Source organism: Lemur catta, chromosome 14, assembly GCF_020740605.2.
Source record: "Lemur catta isolate mLemCat1 chromosome 14, mLemCat1.pri, whole genome shotgun sequence".
Lineage (NCBI taxonomy): Eukaryota > Metazoa > Chordata > Mammalia > Primates > Lemuridae > Lemur > Lemur catta.
In genome coordinates, this window is record NC_059141.1 from 46,967,987 (window position 1) to 46,989,999 (window position 22,013).

Genomic DNA, 22,013 nt, shown 5'->3' on the forward strand with positions numbered 1-22,013 from the left:
AAAGAAGAGGAACAAACCAGAATTAGAGCTCTGGGGAAAAGCTGCCTTTGGGGACTGAGGTATGAGGAGAAATGAAAGGAATCAGAGGCAGCAGCAAGAGGGAGAGGTCAGGAGGCAGGAACTCTGAACTGATTCAGGAATGGGGCCACTGGAATGGCTACATCCTGGCTTTACACTTCTACAAGAAAAGCCTTGTCTAGGCTAATGGTACTTTTGATCTGGAACTGCACAAAGTGAGTTTCCAGTAATGTTAGTGACTGGAAGCCACTGCTGTTCTTAGTCCTTGACATGGATCTCCTATTTGTGCTTCACTATTAGCTTCTTGAAGGCCTAATCTGGATTTAACCTCCAACTTACCCCAAGCCTCCAACTCACAGCACCTTATATAATACACAGAAGATATATTCTAACTTTTTAAAATAATTAAACGGCTAAAATCTTGTGACCAAGACAGATCCAAAAATGACAGGAAACATGGAACTCCTCCCTAGGCTCTTCTATGGAGCTTTACTTTTCAGGCCATACACACCTGGAATGAAGCAACCGCTGACTAAACCAAAAGAACTTTCTTATTCATTTCATTCCCAGGAACTGAAATTTCTATCTTAGATTCCTTCCTGATTTATAACCTCATGATATCTAACCAATATTTAAGTCCTATGACAGCACCCTTTCCAGTTTTTCCTGTCTGATCTATAATCTCCCCATGATCAAGCCCATCCTGTGTGCCCTCCTATCAACACTCCTTGGTTTCGGCTCTAGAGCACGATCAATATTTCACTTACCACTACTAGAGAAAATGCTGGACAACCCTGAACTTAATTATTTAATATTAATAACTGACACAGTAAGATCCATCAGTAGAAAACAATTTATTAAATAAAAATTTTAAGTAATAATTGTCAAAAAAAAACATGAGGTAGAAGCAAAAATTTTAACATATTTAACATCCATTAAAAAAAAAAGTCCTCCAGAGAAATGGAAGATTCCCACCACTACAACCCAGCCCCAAAGATGAATACACTGACATTAAAATCTGTTACTATATAAATAATCGCCAGGGCAATTTTGTTTTATAAAATATCTTTACACAAAAGGGGAAAATTGAGTAATGCCCCCAAACATAGGGGCATACAAATATAAGTGAAAATAGGCACATGCCTTTTTAACTTGCTGTCAATTCAGAAAACAAAATTTCTTCTCAAAGGAAGAATTATTTTCTTTCATATCAAAATCTACTCTAGAATACTGAAATACTGAATATTGAAAATAAAAAAGGGTGATAGTAAGGGAAGATAGGAAATTAACTGCAAGTAATTAATTCATGTCATAAAAGACTAAATTTACAGTGAAAGCACATCTAATACCGAAAAGCAAAGTCAGAAAAAAACTCCAGCAAAATGGCCTGTGGATTAGGGACCTTGAAATACAGAAAAGAATCACACCTATGTTCTCATCCTCACAAGACTGTGCTTAAAGGATGAAAACAAAACAACTCTCTTTATCCAGTCTTTCAAATAAAATTCTTATGATAACATCTACAAAATCAAATTAGTCCTGGAATTTTGGACTTAAGAGTTTAAAAGCTCAGACCCAAAAGTTAATCTATCTTTAAAGCTGGTAAAAAATTTATCAAACTCTTTTTCTGGGTCATACAAAAATACATGTAGTATAATACCTATAAATTTAGACTTTGCACAGTTTTGGATACACCTGTACTTTAAAAAATACTCTGTTAAATTTTGTATGTTGATAGAATTTTATATTTTAACAAGATTATAATAAAAAAATTAAAAACAAAAACCAAACTCTGAACAGCGTACATTTACTTCATTTTGTACCCTTTAGATAAAAGTTATCTTCACAGTCTAACCAGGCACTACTTTTATAGCAAACAAAATACAAACCACAGGCACTAGCTAGAGGAGATACTGCCCTCGTATGAAAGGGCAAGGAAAACAGTGCTTTATCCTCTTGGAAAATCTCCCAATATGTAACAAAGACTTTCATGTTCTCTTGATGGAAGATCAATGATGTAAAATAAATTAAGGAATACATATATTAACACAATATGGAACTGCAGAGAAACATTTATGACATTATTTAACATTTTGTAATTTGGTTTACAGGACTGCAAAAAAAAAATAAAGATCTTTATGGCATTCTATGGACAATTATGCACTTAAGCAATAAGATTTATTTATCTTAGCCTAAGACCTTCATATAAGTTTTTTTTTTAAATTATCTATTTTAAAAATAATCTATAAGAAATAATTCTCTATTTTTAATATGATAATCATTTGTCCTGGATTTTTTTAAAAAGGCAGTATAAATTTGGGGTGAGAGAAGTCAGAAGGAATAACCAATTTTCTATATGTGGTCATTCTAGAGCAACAGATCAACACCCTTTTTTCCCCTTTCTTACACAAACTAATCTTCCCTATCACCTTCATTATTTCATTTTCGTCTAACATTACTTCCTGTGAATTGTTTTCTCTTTCTTTTGTGGAATCAGATCTTTGAAATATACCAATGGAAACACAAGACACTGAGTTTTAATTCATACAGGTATATAAATAAAGCACCCACAGTAGCTCAATCAAATCTGACCATACACAGAACAAAAAGGATATTAATTTTTCTGAGTTTAAATGATAAAAGAGCTTCTCCAAAGGAGGATAGCAGTTTAGTGAGGGCACGCACCCCAGCAGAATCAGTTTATGTTTGGCTCTGGTTATAGCAACATTAAGACGTCGCCAATCTTTCAAGAGTTCACCAAGCTGTAAGAAATACAATTTTCAATTATTTGAGTTTTCTTATAATATATATTTGAGTTTTTTCTGACAAAAACCACCATTTGTCTTGAACTATTTTGCTACTTTTGAAACACAGATTACAAAAAAGGTTCATCAACACATTTAAAATTATAGGCAGTTGGAAAAATTTGCCCACGATGCCAATCAAATATTTTATTATGCTACCCTGGCCATAATTTAAAATTGTTAAACACATATAATAAAAATAAAGAACTGGAGCTCTCTCCACTCATTGTATCATTATTTGTAACAGTAATAAAAAACTGTAATAGTAAAAGATTCAGGGAAGTGGTTAAATATACTGACACAATGGACAACCATTCAACTATAAGAAGAGAATGAAACCTCCCTCTGTGTACTCATATGGAAAGATCTCCAAGCTCTTTTGTTAAGTAAAAAAGCAAAGCCCAGAATAGTGTGTACATTGTCTAGAAGGTTACCCCCCCCAAAAAACACCCCAAAATGTAATTATCTATGAGGTAAGAACTGAGTAGCTGAGGGAGTAGGAAGGAGACTTTTTATTATGTATATTTTTAAAACCATAAGTATATATTATATAGTTGAGAAAAAATGAACTAAGGAGAGGTAAAAATGCAAAAAAAAAAAAAAAAAAAAAAGACCTAGAATTATCTACAAATTTCAAAGTATATGAAGGAAGCCTTTTAAAATGCTTCAAACAACAGCCAAGAGGTTTTGGAAGGAACCCAAATGTCCACTGATGGATGAATGGATAAATAAAATGTGGTATATACAGGTAAAGGAATATTATTCAGCCCTAAAAGGAAGGAAATCCTGTCACATGCTACAACATGGATGAACTAGTTGGCTAAGTGAAATAAGCTAGTCACAAAAAGACAAATACTGTATGATTCCACTGATATGAGGTACCCAGAGTAGGCAAATTCTTAGAGACAGAAAGTAGATGGTGGTTACAGGGAATAGAGGGAGAGAGATATTGGTAGTTGATCATGAGTATAGAGTTTAGATTTGTGAAATAAAGTTAGGAGATCTGTTGAACAACAGAGGGAATATACTTAACACTACTGAACCATACACTAAAAAATGGTTACGATGGTAACTTTTGTTTTTTAATACCATAATTTTAATAGAGAGAGAGAAAAATGCCCCAAAACAATTAGTACCAAATATAATTAACTCACAGTTCCATCCTTATTACTTCTAACAAAAGATACTAGGATAATACTTTTGTCTCTTCCTTGATATTTGTCTACTGTATTAACTTCGACCATCCCAATTGAAGAATGTGCCAATAAATCATTGATGATCTTTAATTGCTGCCTGTATGGTGCAATGATGCCAATATCAGAGGGATTAGATCCAGCCTAAACAGAAAATGACACAATTTAAAATGAAAAATCCTGATTTTAAGTTATTTAAGCTTTTCTGAACTTTTTAAATTAAATGTTTATATTATGTAACCAACTGATGTTTATAACAGATGTTCCTATCTCAAGGATGAAATACAATTATTGAATTTGCTCTAAATTTATGTCCATATTTCCCATGATGAAATAATTCCTTAGACATTGTTCCCTTAATTTTTAGAGGTTCACGGCAGCATAAGGGTCTGTATGCCACTACAACAGTGCTGCCACACACAAAAAAGTACAAAGAAATACATTTCACTTTCTGCTATCCCTTACATAGAAAAGTTTCCAATCCCCAATCATAGTGATCACAGCACAGTATTGACACAATTATGACATCACAAAATTATCCTAAATGAAAACTCCAATGCCATTATAAAAACTTACATGTTTTACATGAATTTTCTCAAAATAAAAACAATCAGGCTTCAGTCCCCTCATCTTAATAAACAAGGGTTAATGCCTGATCATAAGTTTCTTACAGTCTAATATGCTACTACTCTGCACCTTAATTTTTACTAGCCTTGAAATAATTTTAAATTACCTTAATAAAAATTGAGGTCAGGAAAACTATGAGTTTGGCTTCTGTTATATTGCTCACACCTCCTTTTTCAACTTGTTCTGGTGCTGGAAGCTAAGTAGAAAAATATGTAGTCTGTTTATAACACAGTATGTTAAGAGTACAGGAAGTGCACTGGTGGCCACAGAGACTGTACTACCAGATTTGGAGACAGATGAAAATATCTTCTTAAACGTTGAAGGTGAAAGAATCAACAAAAATGAATGATATTAGTCACTTTCAGAAAGCCACACAGAGCCAGCCCATCTTAAACATGCTACAGTTGGAGCTAAAAATACCTAGGAAAGCTGACCACACGCTGAGCTTCACGTACTTTACTTTGTTATCCCCCATTTTATAGGAATCAAATGCAGAAAAGATAAGTAACTTGCCCAAGCCTCACAATAAACTGTGGCACTACAACTCAAACTTAGATCTGCTCTGCTGTCTGTGCTCTTTCCATTTTCTTGCCCCCTTTTATACAAATAAAGGGGCAAATAAAACTGCTACCATACCTGCTAAAACTGTCCAAGGACTACTTTACTTCAATATCATCTCTGAGAAACCTTGATATATTTTTTTTTGAGATGGAGTTTCGCTCTGTCACGTGGGTAGAGTGGGGTTATCATAGCTCACTGCAACCTCAAACTCCTGGGCTCAAGCGATCCTTCCACTACCAAGTCCCAAGTAGCCGGGACTACACGCACTTGCCACCACACTCAGCTATTTTTTTCTATTTTAGTAGAGACAGTTGTCTTGCTCTTGTTCAGGCTGGTCTTGAACTCCCGAGCTCAAGCAATCCTCCCTCCATGGCCTCCCAGAGTGCTAGGATTACAGGCACGAGCCACCTCCTCGCCCAGCCAGAAACCTTGATAATTTTTAACACATATTATTTGAAACCCTAATAAAAGAGGAAACTTGAATAACAAAAATAAAGAATGTGAGCAATCGCTGGTGAGATAAATAATTGTAAATTACAATAAATAAACTGAAATCAAGGTTTATGAAAGCAGTCATTTGTGAAATCAGTTTATCTGAATAAATTTCCCAGAGGCTGCCTGCCTCTAGGTGTTAAGATAAAATCAAATTCTTGAACCTGAATTGCTAAGCGCAGTACCTAAGAGATGAAAATTCTATCAAACACATATAGCAAGGCCCAATTTTAAACAACCAGCTGGCTCCACCCATCTTAAAAAAAGACATAATTATTTTAAAGTAATATGTATGCACATAATTGGTTGCTATATTTTTATTTAAACTTACGTAAAGACCTTCAACTCAATGCTGAGAAGCACTATATAAAGCAAACCGTAGGAATATAGGGTCAAAACTTCATTCTTAGGTCCCAGAAAGAAGAATCAAGTCATTTAAAGTCCTCATGAAGTTTTTTTCTTTAATGACAGGTTTGTAAAAAGGTCTTTCTGTGCATATGTGGGGGCAGGAGTATATGGGAAATCTTCGCATCTTCCACTTAATTTTGCTATGAACCTAAAACTGCTCTAAAAAATAAAGCCTATTTTTAAAAGTCTTTAAAATGATATCAATTTATTCTATCTTCTGGCCACATGTAAATCCAGCCCTTTGATAGTATCAGTGCCAATTTCTTTTCTAGGAAATATAGTTACACCCTTGAGTTGACTTTGTTACCTTCCTTCTTCAAAAGTCAATTTTGACATCTACCAACCCCCAGAATAAACCTCCTCCAAAAGATATTAGGCCTATAAAAAGAAAAGACTCTTTTGTGTTGAAGTACGAGAAGTTCACTGGTTTGGCCTTTTAACTGATAAGCTTTAAGGGAGCATAAACTAATGCAAACTGAGAAATGTAAATAATAGGGCAAAAGGAGAAAACTAAAGAAAAAAAATTTTTTTTACCTTTTCAGTATTAAGAAAACAAACAGGATTGTTTGGCTCAAATACTCCAATCAGCCAAGGATTATCAGAATAATCTGCATAAAATTCCAGTTCCAGCTTAACATCTTTAAAGTTAGGTAGGTGTACAACTGCATTGGCCACTTTCTCTGATCCACACTCCAGTTTTCCCTCATAGGTCAGCTTATTACTTAAGGACATAATTTTACTAAGGGAATTACAAAAAATAATTTTAGTTTTTGTAGATGTAAACAAACATGAAAACCACTCATAGCTAATCCTGTTACAAATACCTGTTCATTCTGTACTGCACAGTTAATTGTACAACAGCATTCTTATTCTGCTCCAGCCTCTTGAATAAGCTTTCGGTCATGCCAAGAGCTCTGTCAACAAATCAAATTCAGGCTTATCAATGTACTAAAAGTGTCCCTTAAAAAGAATCCAGTTGGAAATGAAAACTAAATGTCCACCCACCTTGCTTCTCGGTTTAGCACCAGGGGAGGAAGCTGCTGATGATCCCCCACCAACACGAATCTCCGTGAAAAAAAAAGTGGCCCCAGGCAAATTGGTTGGGTAATTTGAGAGGCTTCATCCACAATACAAAAATCGAAAGTTTTACGGGAAAATATTGGATGATTTATTCCCATACATGTTGTTGCAACTATAAGCTAAAAACAAAGAAAATAAATAAGTTATTTAGTATGTAAAAGAAATGCAGTTTTGTTTTTCCAATTTTTGAAATTAAAAGATCAAAGAAAGTTTTTTGTCCCGTAGCATCAGGAATCCTCCAATATTATTATTTTTGAGGTGGGGTCTCTCTATCACCTAGGCTAGAGTACAGTTGCGTGATCATAGCTCACTGCAACCTCAACTTCCTAGGCTCAAGCGATCCTCCTGCCTCAGCCTCCCAAGTAGCTGGGATTACAGGCATTACAGAGCAAGACTCTGTTTCAAAAAAAAAAGAAAGAAAGAAAAAGAAATAACAGCTAAAGGTTCCCCAAGAGACATTAAATTTATAGATAGGATAAGCTGAGAGAACCCCAAATAGAATAAAGCAAAAACATCTACTACAAAATATATCATAATTAAAATTCTAAAAACTAAAGGAAAAAAAATCTTGAAAGCAGCCAAAGAAAACAATACTTTGCAATCGGGGAAAAACTTATGAATTTGAGTAACTGTGTATTTCTCATCAGAAACCATGGTAGCCAGAAGGAAGTAGCAGAACATTTTTCAAGAACCTGTTAACCCAGAATCCCATACCTAGTAAAACTATCCTTCAGGAATGAGAAGAAAACTCAAGACTTTTCACACTGAAGGAAAACGAAGAGAATCTGTTGTCACCTGACCTACCACTCTAAAAGAATTGATACCCAGGTTGGGGAGGCAGAGGTGGGAGGATCACTTGACGCCAGTTCAAGACCAGCCTGGGCAACACAGTGAGGTCCTGTCTCTACAAAGTAATTAGACATGTGTGGTAGTGTGTGCCGGTAGTCCCAGCTACCGGGGAGACTGAGGTAGGAGAATTGCTTGACCCCAGGAGTTTGAGGTTACTTACAGTGAGCTACAATCACACTATTGCACTCCAGCCCAGGCAAAAAAGATAGACTCTGTCTCAAAAAAAAAAAAAAAAAAAAGAAAGAAAGAAAGGAAAAGAAAAAGTTTGATCTATATTATTTTTACTAAAAAAAAAAATTGATAAAGTTCTCTAAACAGAAAGGAAATGATAAAAGAAGGAAATTTGGAACATCAGGAGGGAAAAAAGAACACGATAAGCAAAAGTGGAATAATACAATAGGGTTTCCTTCTCAAAATTATGTTTGATGGTTGAAGCAAAAATTATAATACTATATGATGTAATTCTAATGTTAAACTAATTTAAGATAATTATAAACAAGGGAGGGTAAAGAGACATTAATGGAGATAGGGTTTCTCACTTCACTTGAACTGGCAAAATGACGACACCAGTACACTGTGATGTATATATAATATAATACCTAGAGCTACAGAGCAACCAGTAAAAAAGCTACTTAAAGAGATACACTCAAAACCACAGATAAATTAAAAGGGAATTTTAAAAAATGTTGACACAATCCATAGGAAGTCAGGAAATAGAAAATAGAGAACAAAGAACAGAGAACAGAAAATAAAAAATCAAGTAGCAGACTTAAGCCCTAATATATATATCAATAATTATGATAAATGTAAATGGTTTAAAAACACCAATTAAAAGACAGCAAATGGTAGATTAAAAAACATATCCAGCTATGCCATCTACAAGGAACTCCCTTCAAATATAATGATATAGGTATGTTGAAAGCAAAATGATGAAGTATTAGATTGATTTTCATAGGTTGAATGGTCCTTGACTTATGGGACTAAATCCCACTTGGTTATGGTATATAATCCTTTTTATATATTGCTGAATTTGGCTTGCTAGTATTTTGTTGAGCATTTCAGCACCACACAAATATGCTCAATTGATTGTGTATTTTTTATTTTTTTAGAGATGAGCTCTTACTATGTTGCTCAAGCTGGACTAGAACTCGTGGGCTCAAGTGATCCTCCAGCCTCAGCCTCCTGGGAGGGAGGGATAGGGAAAGGGAGGGAATGAATGAATGAATGAATAAATAAATAAACAAATAAATAAATACTGGGAACCACCCAGATTTTTAATGGGTGAATGAACAGTTAAACACACTGTAGTATATCCATACTATGGAACAATACTCAGCAATAAAAAAGGACATTGGTTGAACATGGGGGACAAAAAAATAAATATAAAAGAAAAAAGAACAAACCATTAATATATACAACAATCTGGGTGAATCTCTAGGGAATTAGGCTGAGTGAAAACTGCCAATCCCAAAAGGTTACATACTGTATGACTACATTTATATTGCATTCTTGAATGACAAAATTACAGAAATGGAGAACATATTCGTGGTTGCCAGGGATAAAGGAGTGAACAGGGCAGGAGAGAAGTGGGTACAAATGTAAAAGTGCAACATGAAGGATCTTGTGGTAATAGAACGTTGTATCAATGTCAATATCCTGGCCATGATATTTGTAGTACAGACTTGCAAGATGTTACCACTGGATAAAGGTACACAGGATCTGGCTATTATTTCTTACAACTACATGTGAATCTATAATTATCTCAAAATAAAAAGTTTAATTTCAACAGACAACCAGACATACATCTTAGCCACTTCAAAATTTATCAACAATTGGTATAGGTATTAAACAAAAACATGTTAGTATCAGACAAAGGATTTGGAGGAACAGCCTATTAAATCTAATTTAAATTTTAGTTAAATTTTTAAAGACAAAAGCATCAGTTAAGCTAGGCACCGTAGCACACGCTTGCAGTCCTACCTACTTGGGAGGCTGAGCCAGAGAATCACTTGAGCCTGGGAGTTCAAGGCCAGCCTGCACAACATAGAGTCCGTCTCTTTAAATAAATCATTTAAAACTTCCAGTAAAAGTAGACATTAAACAAAAATAAAATAAGAATTAGAGTCTAGGCCGGGCGCGGTGGCTCACGCCTGTAATCCTAGCTCTGGGAGGCCGAGGCGGGTGGATCGCTCGAGGTCAGGAGTTCGAGACCAGCCTGAGCAAGAGTGAGACCCCGTCTCTACCAAAAATAGAAAGAAATTATCTGGCCAACTAAAAATATATATACAAAAAAATTAGCCGGGCATGGTGGCTCATGCCTGTAGTCCCAGCTACTCGGGAGGCTGAGGCAGTAGGATTGCTTAAGCCCAGGAGTCTGAGGTTGCTGTGAGCTAGGCTGATGCCACGGCACTCACTCTAGCCCGGGCAACAAAGTGAGACTCTGTCTCAAAAAAAAAAAAAAAAAAAAAAAAGAATTAGAGTCTATATAAAAGCCTAGAAATATTTACCATAAGACTCTTAAGTACGGTTGCTTTTGATTCAAACTCACTAAAATATCCTAATTATTAGTAGTTTTCTAGGACATCTCAAACTAGAAGAAGGGAGCTCTGAATAATAAACCAAAAAGCTCATTTTGGTTCAGAAGGAAACAGATAACTATACATTAATAAACTGGTCCTGTGGCATATATAAATTAATCAGGTACAAATGTGGTCAATAAGAATAAATTTCCCAGAGTACAGTTTCTCCTCTCATTCTGGCTATAGAAATTACTGTCAATATTATTACAAAATAATTGTACTTACTTGACTATCATAGAGTTCTTCTAGAAGAGCTAAGGATTTAATGGACTTTGATCTGCAAATTTCTTCCTCTGTAAATTTCTGGATATCTGGATGAACCTTCTGAGTCTGACCCAAACGTAAAAATCCTATTTTAAACTTAGCTAACTTCAAAAGAATATTGTCAACAGCAGAGTGTGTATAGCTCGTCAACAGAACACTGAAACCACAGGCATAGAGGATTCTTACCTAATAATGGATAAAGAAAAAACAGCATTACTTTTAATTCCAGGTAATTTTTAACATACTTACATTTTCCAAACAGAATTTAAAAACTTAACAGGAAGCATACCTAAAAGCTGAGCCAAGTAACTTTAAAAAAAAATTATAAAGCCAAAATATATTACAAAAATTACATAGTATTGTTATTAATGATATTTATAATATATTATAAATGATAATAAAATTGAATACTTGTAAACTTTTAATAATGTCTGGCATACAGTGTCAATAAGTATTTGCTGCCATCATCATGATTATTGTAAGACTGCTTAGAAATTTACTGACATGAGGCCAGGCACAGTGGCTCACGCCTGTAATCCCAGAACTCTGGGAGGCCTGGGAAGATCACTTGAGGTCAGTAACTTGAAACCAGCCTGAGCAAAAGCAAGACCCCGTCTCTACTAACAATAGAAAAAATTAGCCGGGCATGGTGGTGTGTGCCTGTAGTCCCAGCTACTTGGGAGGCTGAGGCAGGAGGATGGCTTAAGCCCATGAGTTGGAGGGAGCTGCGACGATGCCCCAGCACTCTAGCCCAGGCAACAGAGCAAGACTCTGTCTCAAAAAAAGAAAAGAAATTTACTGATGTGAAAAAAAATCCAAGAAAAATCTATTTCAACCATCTCTAAATCATTTATCATAAAACATACAGTGATACATATCACATACACTTATGGAAAGAGACTGTTGAAAAATCTGAATGCAAGAAATCTATAACATGACTACAACTATTTGTGATTCAGCTTTACTAAGTCTCATGTCATTCTAAAAAGTTTAGTTGAAATAAAAACATTTTGAATTAAAATTCAGCCCTTTTGATATCAAATACCACATCCTCTGAACTGATGTACATATTTCAGAGAAGCTGATATATTAATAAATATTTCGTTTCTAAGCAAAAGAATAATAACCTTACGAGAGTACATATTGTAGTTGTTTTTCCTGTCCCAGGCATACCCACGATGAGGGTGTAGTCTTTTGAAAGAAGTACCTTTTTCATTGCTTGCCTCTGAGGCTTATTCAAACCTACATTTAAATTAAAAAATAACAGGAAAAAGAATTTCAATGAACAAATCAACTATTTTATGAGAAAACCAGTCTCTATCCCAGTCTATTCTTCAATACATCTTTTCAAAGTAAAAAAAATGTCATAGTGACATTAAAGAATACATAAACTACTTCCAAAGAGTCTCGGTCTGAACATTAAAATTACAAAGTCTAAACAATTATTAAGATATTAGACTATAGGCCGGGCGCGGTGGCTCACGCCTGTAATCCTAGCTCTGGGAGGCCGAGGCGGGTGGATCGCTCGAGGTCAAGAGTTCGAGACCAGCCTGAGCAAGAGTGAGACCCCGTCTCTACTAAAAATAGAAAGAAATTATCTGGCCAACTAAAAATATATATACAAAAAAATTAGCCGGGCACGGTGGCGCATGCCTGTAGTCCCAGCTACTCGGGAGGCTGAGGCAGTAGGATCGCTTAAGCCCAGGAGTCTGAGGTTGCTGTGAGCTAGGCTGATGCCACGGCACTCACTCTAGCCCGGGCAACAAAGTGAGACTCTGTCTCAAGAAAAAAAAAAAAAAAAAAGATATTAGACTATAGTTTAAATCAAACAGAACCAAGAAAAAGTAATCACAGCTGACATGCTGACTACAGCGTACCCTTTAGAATGCAGGCAACTGTATCCTTTGCATCATGTGGAAGAACAGAACTAAGGTAGCATATAAACTGAGGTTCACGAAAGTCAATGATTAAATCTCGAAGTTTTTTGCTGAAAAGAAAAAAAATACTTTTAGTAATATTCCTTTAAAAACCAGGGTGAAATTCAGATTCATTCATTGTTACAAACCTGACATCTGTGTTTTCCATCAATTTAGAAAGATTTCCTAATGGGGTATCTATATCACAACTTTTTTCTTCCTGGTCTAATCTGAGCAAAGTTGATTCTGGGAGTATCGACAAGTTCCTGTAATAGCAAAACAAATACACATGAATGCTTTTCACTTCTCATAGTCTGTATGAGAAACATACTGCTATCTGCTAAAAGAGTAAATGGGCCAGAATAGCTATTAAAATGGATACCAGCCTCTCAGTCACACTTGCCAATCAAAGACAAACCATGAGGCCCTGGATTGGTGGGAAAAGGGGGAAGGGGAGAGCACAGGGCACCAAAATCAAAGCAATTAATAATCAGGAACCTGCAACATTTGCTGAAAATTCAGTTGACCCTGCAGTCTAACATGACTCACCACTCCCAAGAGGGAACCTGAGCACATGGCTCCTCCCCTACTCCCTCCTCCAGACTGGAATACAGGTTTCTTTCCTACTGCCTTCTCCCACTACTCTATCCGCCCCTTAAGCCCTAGTGTTCCCTAGTCCCTCCCCTGGTCCACTGTACTGCTCTTTCTCACTTTCCCTATGGTCCCAGGCCCTCATGTGGCTCCAAATCCCAAATCTACATCCTCAGGCCTGACCTCACACTCCTCCCCTACCCACAGTTCCTCATCTAAGCTTCAGGATCTACACTGCTGTCTTGATCCTTCCCTCTTCCTCACCTTCTTCCCAACCCACACATCTCATCAGTATCCAAATGTCAGATAATCTGACTTTCTAAATACTTATCAAAGTCATTCTGTCCTCTCTGCCAACACTACCTTGCCTTCATTGCCTCTATCTCGGGCCACTACAACAGTCTCGGCTTTCAGTTTTGCCTCCATTAATTAATTCAATTCTTCATAACGTATCCACAGAAAAAATGCAAATCCAAGTACTATACATTCTTCTGTTTAAAACCCTTCAATACATCTGAATAAATAAAATCAAAACTTCTTAACATGGTATGTAAGACCTTCTACGAACTGACCTCTCCAACCATCCCATCCTTGTATTTTACATTCCAGAAATACTTAATTACCTGCACTTCCCTCAATGCTCCATACTGTATCACACCATCGTGCACATGCTCACTTGGTCTGGCATACTCATCTCACACTGCTTCACAAGGCTGATTTATTAATCCACAGGATGAAGATCCAGAATTGGCTCTTTCAAAAAGCCTTCCCTGAGCTTCCTAAAATTGGGTTAAATGCCTCTCCTTTGCATTCTCATCAATTTGAACACATCATATTAGACTGAAAATATGTGTAAGTGTCTACCCACAAGATCATAAATTCCTCAAGGATTTGCAAAGTACCTAATACATGCTAGGCACTAAATAAATACTGCAAGGGACTGCAGGGAATCCTAACAGATGACAGGAATATTTTGTATCTCATAATCCCATATCATGAGACCCAGCCTAGGGTTGGTTATGACTCCACTAGCATTACTAATTGGTAGGGAACAAGCCTGGACATTATGGCTATTCAGGCTCACCATCAGGGTCACTAAGTTTCAATTGCTGACCTCCATCCATTAAAAAATGGTGAGGCATGCCTGCAAGGAAGGCTGGGCAATACAGCCTAGCTGAATGTGAAAGAAGAGGGATATGGATATTAGGGAATGTGGATATTGATCTCTGCCACAGAGTTTCATATCAACTATTCTAATATGAATGGAAAAAAACATTTTCTTTTTTAATAGGAAACAAAATGATGAGTGCCCAGAGTGCTAAGGAGAAATAAGCCTTATAGCTAACACAGGGTAGTATCTATGCTGCCTCCTATACATGTGGTTTTGAGAATTACATAAGATTATGGCCACGTTAGCACTATGGAACTATGTTATAATGTACTATTAGTTAGTACTATGTACTAACTAATGTACTAAACAGAAGTTTAGTGGTTTGGTAGTTCCTCAAAGTGTTAAACACAAAATTAGCAAATGACCCAGCTATTCCACACCTAAGTAACTACAAACGAAAATGAAAATATGTCCACATAAAAATTTGTATGTGAATGTTCATAGCAACATTATTCAAAACAGCAAAAAAGTGGAAACAACTCAAATGTCCCCCAGCTGGCGATGGATGAGCAAAACGTGGTCTATCTATACAATAGCATACAATCATCAGCCATAAAAAGAAATGAGGTACAGATTTTTTTCAATCTAAGTGTTTAAACTGATGCCACTGTGTACTAAATGCCACTGGATTATACACATTAAAATGATTAATGTTCAATTTTATGTTATGTGAATTTTACCTCAACATTAAAGAAAAGGAATAAAGTACTGACATGTGCTACGACACGAAAATGAACCTCAAAAACAGTATGCTAAGTGAACAAAATGAATCTCCAAAGACCACATATGATTCCATTTATACAAAATGTTCAGAATAGGCAAATCTATAGAAACAAAAAGTAGATGAGTGGTTGTCTTGGGTGGGGGGAGTTGGAAAGAAATGAGAAGTGACTGCTAAGGAATACAGGGTTTCTTTTTAGGGTGATGAAAATGCTCTAAAATCGATTGTGGTGATGGCTGCACAACTCTGTGGATATACTGAAAACCACTGAATTATACACTTTAAATGGATTAACTGTATGTTATGTGAATTATGTACTGATAAAGCTATTACCAAAAAAAGTAATGTTTCATTACCTGTCTAATAAACAGGTTACTGTTGTCATGTTAATCTCCTTCACGTATCCCCAGGACAAGGCAAACAATGGTCTCTCTTCTCCACTTAAAATAATTCTGTCACCTGCCATTAGATTTGTGACAGGTATGGTACCATTTTTACGTAGGAAATTATGTAAATACTGTCCATCACCAACTGTCTTTACATGTTTTGTTCTAATCAGGTTTCCAATGCAGTTGCCACTCTCCTCCCTATGAAGAAGAAGGACAAAGAGAGAAAACTTCCATTTACATCACATATGTTAGTATTGTATTTGTATTTTCACACAGTTGTCCATCTGATCCCTAAAAACTAATGCTAACATTGAGTCTGCCATTTTCACGTTTTCCACAATCTACAGTGAAGTGTTCGAAATGCTAAATAAACATTCTCTCTATAAATTTTTAACTAATCTCTCAACAACAGACTTACAGAAAAGTAGCAGGGAGCACTCTCCTACTTGTACCCCCAGGCTGCCATCTCTGAACAAGGTGTTTTATTGGCACTTTGATCCTTGAACAATTCCCCAAATCCTGGGCTGATACACATAACATTACAAAAGACAAATCATAATAACCTTCTCCTAAATGTGATGTGAAAAAAATAAGGCCAGGAGAGGTGGCTCATACCTATAATCCTAGCACTCTGGGAGGCCAAGGAGGGAAGATTGCTTGAGCTCAGGACTTCAAGAGCAGCCTGAGCAAGAGGAAGACCCTGTCTAGCCAGGCATCCTGGCAGGTGCTTACAGTCCCAGCTACTCAGGAGGCTGAGGGAGGAGGATCACATGAACCCAGGACTTTGAGGTTGCAATGTGCTATGATGATGCCTCTGTACGCAACAGAGCAAGACTCTGTCTCCCAAAAAAAAAAAAAAAAAAAAAATTCTGTAGTGTTTACAAATACACTTGACATATTGATTATACTTATGACGTCTATCTCCAATTACAAAAACTTCCTCTACTGTAATGTTTCCTTGTGTTAAAGTCTAACATTAAGGAAATAACCCAATTATTTCTAAAGTCACATTATCATTAATATTGATTCTAGAAAGAAAAAAAATGGAACCAAAGCAATAAAATTTTATACTGAGAAAAATACTGTGTGAATATATACAAAATTCTAACTTTACAAATAACATTTAAAAAGGGGGGCTGGGCGTGGTGGCTCACGCCTGTAATCCTAGCAGTCTTGGAGGCTGAGGCGGGAGGATTGCTTGAGCTCAAGAGTTCAAGACCACAGCAAGAGCAAGACCCCAGCAAGAGCAAGACCCCATCTCTACTAAAAATAGAAAAGAAATCAGCTAGACAACTAAAAATAGAAAAAAATTAGCCAGGCGTGATGGTGTGTGCCTGTAGTCCCAGCTACTAGACTAGTGAGTCTGAGGCAGGAGGACCACTTAAGCCCAGGAGTTTGAGGTTGCTGTGAGCTAGGCTGATGCCACAATACTCAGCCCGGGCAATAGAGCAAGACTCTGTCTCAAAAAAAAAAAAAAAAAAGAGAGTTCTACAAAGACAATGATGTTGACCTTTAGAAAATTTGAATCTCTTGGCTGGGCGCAGTGGCTCACGCCTGTAATCCTAGCACTCTGGGAGGCCGAGGCGGGTGGATCGCTCGAGGTCAGGAGTTCGAGACCAGCCTGAGCAAGAGTGAGACCCTGTCTCTACTAAAAATAGAAAGAAATTATCTGGACAACTAAAAATCTATATAGAAAAAATTAGCCGGGCATAGTGGCACATGCCTGTAGTCCCAGCTACTTGGGAGGCTGAGGCAGTAGGATCGCTTAAGCCCAGGAGTTTCAGATTGCTGTGAGCTAGGCTAATGCCATGGCACTCACTCCAACCCGGGCAACAGAGCAAGACTCTGTCTCAAAAAAAGAAAAAAGAAAATTTGAATCTCTATCAAAAACTTACTGAAAATACAAACTTTTAAAATATTAATATTGGTGCACTAAGGGTCCTGGTCATGAGGAGGAGGAGGAGGATGTGACCCTCAGAGAGGAAATGGCTGCCGAAAACAAGCCAGAAGATAATCATGAGAACAGCATAGCAGTCATGCTGCTTGAACGTCTGCTGAAATGTTCAAGTTCGCCAACAGAGTGGCACCATTGGAACACTAATGAGAGATCATGATGCAGCCATCGTTCCATCCTTTTGGATTTCTTTTTAATAATGTGTGACCCTTCACCTTTGATCCCCTGACTTGCATTACCTTGTAACCATTTCATTTTTTAATTTAATTTCACTTTTTAATTTTGGTGTACAAGCTATAACATTTCACCTCTCAAAGTGTTAACACACTAATTTCCTTAGAGATACCCCTTTGAATGATAAATTTGCAACATGCTGTCTTCGTTTTCTGTATTAAAATTAGTTCTTGGCCGGGCGCGGTGGCTCACGCCTGTAATCCTAGCACTCTGGGAGGCCAAGGCAGGTGGATCGCTCGAGGTCAGGAGTTCAAGACCAGCCTGAGCAAGAGGGAGACCCCGTCTCTACTAAAAATAGAAATAAAAATTATCTGGACAACTAAAAATATATATAGAAAAAAAATTAGCTGGGCATGGTGGCACATGCCTGTAGTCCCAGCTACTCGGGAGGCTGAGGCAGTAGGATCGCTTGAGCCCAGGAGTTTGAGGTTGCTGTGAGCTAGGCTGACGCCACGGCACTCACGCTAGCCAAGGCAACAGAGCGAGACTCTGTCTCAAAAAAAAAAAAAAATTTTCGTTCTTTTTTTAAAAATGCTATTTAAAAAATTATATAAAACATCATTAATCTGCATTCTACTAATACGTAACCATTCAAGTTTTATAATGTTATTACTAATAAGTATTTACTAATCAATTTTAAAATAAGACTTCTTAAAGCATACATATTTAACTTACAGAAAATACATAACTAACAATGATTGTAGCACACAGCATTCGTAGAAATGGTGCTCTACTTGGAAACAATTCATTGACACCCATCTGGAGTTGTCATGAATAAATGAAATCACAAATCTTTAAAATGCTACATAACCTGTATTTGTAGCATTCCAAATTCCATCACACTAGCTAATCCAAAATACTGAAATTTTACTGTATTAAATGGGCCACTTACATTTTTGAAGCAGGCATTAACCAGATATTTTGGTGATTTTTTCTGTTATCCTTTGATTGTGACTCCAGGGTTAACATTAGACACCAAAGCCTGAAATACTCTAAGTGTGATAGCTTCAGATGCTGGGTTTCTTCTTTTATTTTGGGCAGCATGACAATTGGGACCGAACTGTCATCCGTGTGTTGTTCAACTGCTCTAAATATAAAGTTCCGAGTTAAATGTTTATAGACCATTTCACTGGCTGGCTATAAAACGAGGTATTTCTAAAATAAGTACACATATATAATCGTTATAACATACAACTACAGCATCTAGTTTTCCTTAAATGCCATTTCAATATTTTACAAGCCATACAGTTTTTTACAAAACAAAATGCGTAAGAAACTTAATACTGCCTTATTTTGCTTTCAATGACTATCCCCTAAACAACTTAAGTTTGGTTTGGTATGCTCTAGTCTTCATTCCCATATGCTACAAGTTTTGGCTTTCTGTATAACAGTATTTCTCAAAATCACAAAAAATTAATATATCCAGCTATGTGACATAAGGACAAAAACATAAAAACATGGAAAATCATTTAGATTTTGGTTAATACTAACTTAAAACATTTTAATGTAGAAACAAACATGTTATAGAAGAGCATACAAAACAATGAAAATAAAACATAAGATTTCAAAGAAACATGCTACAAACCAAGACATGGTTCACAGTCCTCTCCAATTAAGAGATCCTTTGAAAGAATACTTTAAAAATACTTTATGTGGGCCAGGTGTGCTGGCTTATGCCAGTAATCCCAGAACTTTGGGAAACTGAAGTGGGAAGACCACTTGAGGCCAGTAGTTCAAGACCAGCCTGAGCAATGTAACAAGATCCTGTCTCTACAAAAAACAGAAAAATTAGCCAGGCATAATGGTACGTGCCTATAGTCCTAGCTACGCAGAATGCTGAGGCAAGAGGATTACTTGAGCGTAGGAGTTTCAGGCTACAGTGAGCTATGATGATGCCACTGCACTCTAGGCTGGGTAATAGAATGAGACTCTGTTTCACCAAAAAAAAAAGTACTTTATATGAATTTTCAGGCCAAACTAGAACTTTGGCTCAGATTTGACCTTGTTTCCTAGTCTGTATTTACATCTAACTACTTTTTGTGCCCTTCAGAATTTTCACTGGCCCATGAAGGTATACATATATACAGTTGTTCATATGACAGCTAATAAAATTTCCATTTGTAGAAAAATAGTCACACATAAATAGGACAGGCCCATTTATTGGGTCATATCAAAGTGTCTACCTGGAAAAACCAATTTCCCTGTATCTAACTATAAAAGGCTTGAAATTAAAATAGCAACTAAGAGATGGATGATGTCTTAAAGTATTATTTAAGAAAATCTGAATTCAAAATGCCCATACTGGTTGAGCATCCCTTATTTGAAATGCTTGGCACTAGAAATGTTTAAGATTTTGGTATATTTGGCAGCATAGTGGTTGAGAATCCCTAATACAAAAATTTGAAATCTGAAATGCTACAATGAGCATTTCTTCTGAGCATCATGTTGGTGCTCAAAAATTTGCACATTTTGGAGCATTTTGGATTTTCCGTTTTCAGACTTGGGATGCCCAAAGTATCTTTTTTTTTTTTTTTTTTTTTTTTGAGACAGAGTGTCACTTTGTTGCCCTGGCTAGAGTGAGTGCTGTGGCGTCAGCCTAGCTCATAGCAACCTCAAACTCCTGGGCTTAAGCAATCCTACTGCCTCAGCCTCCCGAGTAGCTGGGACTACAAGCATGCGCCACCATGCCCGGCTAATTTTTTCTATATATATTTTAGTTGGCCAGCTAATTTCTTTCTATTTTCAGTAGAGACGGGGTCTCGCTCTTGCTCAAGCTGGTCTCGAACTCCTGAGCTCGAGCGATCCACCCGCCTTGGCCTCCCAGAGTGCAAGGATTACAGGCGTGAGCCACCGCGCCCGGCCAGCCCCAAAGTATCTTATATTAATATCTTTCTTAACCAGATTCCATAGTCTTAAAATTATTTCACTTTATAGAAACCAGATGCAGCAAGAATAAAATATCCATTTTTGGAAAAAGTTAGTTTTTTTTTTTTGGTAAGGGACGGATCTCTTTCTGTCACCCAGGCTAGATTGCAGTGGCATGATCATAGCTCACTGTAACCTCAAAACCACGCCCAGCTGATTTTTTTAAAAAATTTCTTACACAAAAGGGGTCTATGTTGCCCAGGCTGGTCTCAAACTCCTGAGCGACTGCATCTGGCCCTGGAAAAAAGTTTTAAAAGCACTCTATTATTTCCTAAGGAAATGAGCTTGCTAGAAAATATGAAGCCGGGCCGGGCGCGGTGGCTCACGCCTGTAATCCCAGCACTATGGGAGGCCGAGGCGGGCAGATCATTTGAGCTCAGGAGTTCGAGACCAGCCTGAGCAAGAGCGAGACCCCGTCTCTACTGAAAATAGAAAGAAATGATTTGGGCAGCTAAAAATATATATAGAAAAAATTAGCCGGGCATGGTGGCTCATGCCTGTAGTCCCAGCTACTTGGGAGGCTGAGGCAGGAGGATCGCTTGAGCCCAGGAGTTTGAGGTTGCTGTGAGCTAGGCTGACGCCATGGCACTCACTCTAGCCCGGGCAACAGAGTGAGACTCTGTCTCAAAAAAAAAAAAAAAAAAAAAAAAAATATGAAGCGGGATGCAGTGGCCCATGCCTGTAATCTTAGCACTCTGGAAGGTTGAGGCGGGAGGATTGTTTGAGCTCAGGAGTTTGAGACCAGCCTGAGCAAGAGAGAGAACTTGTCTCTAATAAATAAAAAAATAAAAGAAAATAAACTGTGTTTTTTCTTCTGTTCCCTTCATTTTAGAAACACTACACAGAAAGGAAAATCTAAAAGAAAAATAACTAAAATGAAATAGTCAATGCCAGACCAGATTTAACCTATATTAAATCATACTGAGTTCATACTCAAATTGAAATAATGCTTTTGGCAGACAGTATTTACCTGCTATAAAGGGCACAGTTGCCCATTTGTGAACAATATTTACATGTTTTCTCTTCCTCAATTATTTGTGGCAAAGAAGCAAGCTGTGTCTTCTGTCCAGAAGCAGATTTGCTAATACGGTGAAACAAAAAGAATGCCATCTGGTTTCTCAGCTTTAATAATTCTATGGGGGGCAAAAATTGTGTACTTTTAAGAAATAAAATTTATCATATACCTATGTAATATCATATATCTTTTTCATTATATAAGTAAAACTTTCAAATTTAA

General features: G+C 36.8%; 1 protein-coding gene across 1 annotated transcript in view; it reads right to left on the minus strand.

The window, feature by feature from the left end:
- Positions 1–895: 895 nt before the first annotated feature.
- Positions 896–22,013, minus strand: part of DNA2 (DNA replication helicase/nuclease 2) — a 42,321-nt gene continuing 21,203 nt past the window's right edge. Inside the window, exons 8-21 of the mRNA XM_045569294.1 lie at positions 21,747–21,909; positions 18,744–18,938; positions 15,631–15,861; positions 12,941–13,057; positions 12,753–12,862; positions 12,008–12,117; positions 10,837–11,061; positions 7,109–7,302; positions 6,928–7,017; positions 6,638–6,842; positions 4,749–4,838; positions 3,977–4,159; positions 2,634–2,780; positions 896–2,035 (exon numbers count right to left, since the gene is read on the minus strand). Of these exons, the coding sequence (XP_045425250.1) occupies positions 1,967–2,035; positions 2,634–2,780; positions 3,977–4,159; positions 4,749–4,838; positions 6,638–6,842; positions 6,928–7,017; positions 7,109–7,302; positions 10,837–11,061; positions 12,008–12,117; positions 12,753–12,862; positions 12,941–13,057; positions 15,631–15,861; positions 18,744–18,938; positions 21,747–21,909 (2,129 nt within the window). The 3' untranslated portion in view covers positions 896–1,966. The remainder of the gene's footprint in view (positions 2,036–2,633; positions 2,781–3,976; positions 4,160–4,748; positions 4,839–6,637; positions 6,843–6,927; positions 7,018–7,108; positions 7,303–10,836; positions 11,062–12,007; positions 12,118–12,752; positions 12,863–12,940; positions 13,058–15,630; positions 15,862–18,743; positions 18,939–21,746; positions 21,910–22,013) is intronic.